This window comes from Pyxicephalus adspersus, chromosome 7 (assembly GCF_032062135.1).
Source record: "Pyxicephalus adspersus chromosome 7, UCB_Pads_2.0, whole genome shotgun sequence".
Classification (NCBI taxonomy): domain Eukaryota; kingdom Metazoa; phylum Chordata; class Amphibia; order Anura; family Pyxicephalidae; genus Pyxicephalus; species Pyxicephalus adspersus.
Genome location: NC_092864.1, coordinates 18,557,472 through 18,562,023, shown reverse-complemented (window position 1 = coordinate 18,562,023; position 4,552 = coordinate 18,557,472). Strand labels below are relative to the sequence as shown.

Below are 4,552 nucleotides of genomic sequence, written 5' to 3'. Positions count from 1 at the left end.
TAATCTGCATGAACACAGACTGCAAATGTTTGTTGATGATTGAAATAAAGTCATCCAGCTTGTCATGCATATAGTGCACTGAAAAACAAAAAATATGCATTATACATCAAGAGTATAAGAATGAGATGCTGTGTACCAAACTGAAGGAAGTCAATAAATAATCTGGTAAACTAAAGCAATGAGTTTCATTCAGGGTTCCTAAAAATGTTGCTAGGGGTTCCATGAGCAATGATCAAGATGTGCCTCTTCCATCAGACACCAATGGTCTTTTTGGCTATCTGTAAGTCTGACATTCTTCATAATGACCACCCTAATATACTGTAAGCTGTGTGCAGAGTGCTGCAATGTTGTCAGGAAGCTGTCTGCTGACCCCTTCCATTAGCCATGACCTGCTAGCATTGCATAGAGAAGTACATAGGAAATGTAGGGAATGAAAATGAAAGGTTTTAATAAAAAAAAAAAGTTATAAAGTGATGATATGAGAGGGAGAACCAGGAAAGCTAAGATATTTATGTTTATCTGCCTTTAATTTTGCTTTTCTCATAACATTACCTGAAAGAGGGGCAGTAACGATTTTATGCCCTATTATTTCTTGCTCTCATTCAAATATAACGAACATGATCACAAGAGGAAAAAACACAAATGATATCAGTGTGCTTCTGCTTGTTGGTCATGATATGTAAATATGACGGAGGGAAGAGCTATCAATGGTTAAAAGAGACCCCAAAAACATCTTATCTCATCCATCTTCTATAAAGGAGAGATTAATGGATTTGTAGGTGCTAAGTAAAATTTACATCTGTGATCCGATTCTCTTTACAGAACCAGGAACACAGGTTAGTTTCATGTCTACATGAGATATTTACATGCATGGCAACTGTATTAATGTACAAAGTTCACGAGTTTCCTTTTCACAATCACACTGGTTGTGTGATAATATTTTTGTACACAGTTCATTACAATAATAAAACATAAAATGACAGAGATCACGCACTGACCTTTGTGAACCTCACAGCAATGTCGGTGCAATGTTCTTACTACAGAAGCTTCTAATATGCCATGGGACATCAACACCTGCAGGAATCTCTGGTGACTTTCATTCATGGCCATTTTTCTCTGTAAAACTGGTGTAAAAATAAATAAAAACAGATATTTGAATTGGAAATATATAAAGATTTTTCACGTTTATCTCCTGCCTTTACTGCAGACATTATTTTAATACATTTGGCTTAGACATCTGACAGTACTCAACCACTCACTTCCACCCCCAATCATTCCCAATGGGGCCATAGGTGAGACACTACATGGTTCCTGGGTTCTCCCTGCAGGGGTCTGACATGCCTCCAGCTGAGTCCGTACAGCTTGTTTCAGACCTCTGCTGAGAGACCACAGCTTCCACACAAAAGTCCTTCTCTATAGCACGCTAGCACAGGGCTGCAAAAAAAAAAAAAACAAACTGCAATACTGTGTACACATGGAAATCTACAATCTTTTATGATTGTTTTCAGTGACAGTCACAGATGAATAAATCAGCACTGTACATACAGCGCCTGTTCTGTTCTATAGAGAGGGAAGAGGGAGAATGAGTAACAAGCCCCCTACTCTTCTCCATTGACATGTATAGCTGTCGTTCTCCATTGGTCAGGACGGATCCATGAATGACATCCGGTGACTGCTGTACATGTCATATTAGGTGAGACACTTAGTGCGCGAATCTAAAGCAAGACTTTCAGTAAAGAAAAAAAAAAAAAGCTTTATAGCAGGAAAGCATTAAGTGATCATAGTCTAGTCGGTCCTGTGCCTTCCCTTCCCTGTTCTGATGTGGGCTTGACACTGGTGATGCCACTGTTTTTTCGGGGTTCTTTCTACATCACCCATGAGATTGGTTAGTGCACCTTCCTAAAAATTGTAAAAATGCCATATCGCTGCACGAGTGAGACATTTTTTACAATAGCAAAAAGCACGCGTATTCCCGACACCAAGCATGCGCAGAAGATTCAGACTGCAGCCTCCTGGGATACGTGACGTGTATATCAGAGGAGGCTGCAGGTTTCACAATCAGTTTTATACATCCATGTGGTGTAAACAAGCAATCAGAGTGCCACCATCATACATTCCATTCATTGTAAATGGCACTGCATAAACATAGCAGAAACAGTACAAGTTCAGCTTTGGTTTATAAGGACCAGGCAGTGTTATCTATGGATGAGCCTTCAGTCTGCAGACAGACCATGTGATTTCCTGCACACATTTAAATCTTGATGTTTCAATCACATGACCATGTTGGGTCCCTCTAATTGGCTGCTGAGGTGTCATGTGCTGTACACTATGTGGCAATGACAAGCTCCTTATTGGATGGTTGGCAGGGGTCTGGCGTTGATGGCTGAGTTGTGAGAGAATAAGAATGGTGACTAAAGGGTGCACTTTCCACCATAAATATGTCATCAAGAAAGGTCAAAGGGGATGTTTACTGGTAATATATCCCAAAATATAACCCTGTGCCACGATGGCACCCACCAAAATGCCCAGCCTTGCCACCATAACACATACATTACATAATATATACATAACATATACATTACATATATATTGCATATCATACATTACATATACATTTCAGTCTTCAGGACAGCCATTATTTCAAACCAATAAAAATAGGTTGCTCGATACATACGGCTCCTTAGCAACCAATCAGATCCAAGCTACATCAGTGAAAAGGGTTATGATTGGTTGCTCTGAGTTACTGCACCGCCCCCCTAGAGCAGGCGCGCGCATAGTATAAGGACGGGGATAATAATACAAACATGTTCACCGTTATGATAAACATGTAACATGTAAACCCCCCTCCACCACTCCCGTCACACACAGACCCCAGGAACCACTCTCACCACAGCAAATACAAGGAACACAAGCTCCTTCAGAAAATGGCGGGAAGACGGAAAGCTACAGATGCCGCAGCTGCCAATGACAGAAAGGAAGACGGAACCGAACACTGCACATGCGCACTACCAGCATGGAGGCTGTAGTCTGATAAGGTGCAGTTTTTAGTTTTGCCGCTAGATGGCGATATGTTACTGCAGAATAATGGTAACACCTGGGACACGTGATCAGTATAGTAAACTTTTTTTTTACCAAGTGTTGCAACATTGGGGACAATTTTTAACACTATTATTATTATTACTAATATTAATAATATTCGAAAAGATTTATTTAGCGCTGATATTACATTCAATTTATATGTATTCTACCACCATGATTCAGGTTTGACTCCTAAAGTATATATGTTTGCACTATATAAACACAAGTTAATAAAAAAAGTTGCAAAAATGTTCAGGTACAGTAAAAGTCAATGTAGAAGTGTAAAGGGTCAGTGGCGGTCAATGTGAGTGTGCAGGAACAGTGGAAGTTAACATAGAAGTGCATAGGTACAGTGCAGGTCCTTGTAGAAGAGGTCAATGGCAGGGAGGGGGCAAAGAAGGTGTAATGGTGTATGGTGCTGAAATATGGCAAGCATGTACATCAGGGCTGGCAAAGTGTGCCACTGCACCAGGGCCCCAGACCTTCCTCAGCTAAAAGGGGCTCCAATGGCCAGTTTGATGGGTTAAGACCAAAGTCAGTTCTGCACTAAGGCTCACTGCTATGTCTCCCACTGGTGTGTGTATAGAGGACCAAGTTGCTACTTGACAAAGACTCGTGACCAGCTCCCATACTGAAGATATACTTTGTGTAGAATGAGTTGTTACCCCTATTGGCACCTCTAACTCCTTACACCTGTAAACCATGGTGATGGTACACACGATCCAAAAAGCAATTACTCTATGTGACACTTTCTTTTCCTTGTTGACACCAGAGAGTATAAAGAAGAGATTGTCTGACTCTTGTATTTATTCTTACGCTTCTAGAAGGTAAAAAAAGACAATGTTTTGGTTCACAGGAAATTTTGAAGTACTTGGATGTAAACTGGTCAGCATACAAGGCAGGGGTGCCTGCCCCAATACACCCCTGCATATGTGTCACTCATAAGAGAAGTGACTTCCCCCAGAGTGACGTCATGATACCAGAACCTACCCACAGGCTCAGACCTGGGATGGGAGAGTTGTGTTCAGAGAGACAACCCACCCAACACCCTGAGCCTGCAATTCCATAGGGGAGACATGGTCCTTGGCTCGGACTCCTGACCCTGACCACCAAAAAGATCAACATAAGGATGGGCACGGTCTTCCCACCCATGCTCGCCACACAACACCCCTGATACCAGGCCCACCCTTTCCAGAAAAAAAGTTGGTGAAATGTTCTCTCCAGCCCCCAATGACGCTATTTCAGGCACTCTTCTATTAGAAGCAAAGGCCAATAGAAAGGATGTCTTTTGGGACAGTCTCGGCGAGTTCATACAGCTGGAAGCTATCTGACCAAAGAAAGTGGAGCACTAGGGTCATCCCACTTAGGAAATCTTGTTTTCCCAAGACGTTTTATTCTCAGGACTGCTTTGAACAACTGATTTGCCAGCACATTCTTGCTTCAGCAAATTCCAGTAAAGGCCAAGATGGCAGGC

General features: G+C 41.8%; 1 protein-coding gene across 1 annotated transcript in view; it reads right to left on the bottom strand.

The window, feature by feature from the left end:
* Positions 1 to 3,003, bottom strand: part of NSMCE1 (NSE1 homolog, SMC5-SMC6 complex component) — a gene marked incomplete in the record, with an annotated part of 13,023 nt that extends 10,020 nt beyond the window's left edge. The window contains 3 exon segments of the mRNA XM_072417748.1: positions 1 to 78; positions 999 to 1,124; positions 2,889 to 3,003. Coding sequence (XP_072273849.1) covers positions 1 to 78; positions 999 to 1,110 — 190 coding nt within the window.
* Between the last annotated feature and the right edge of the window lie 1,549 nt (positions 3,004 to 4,552).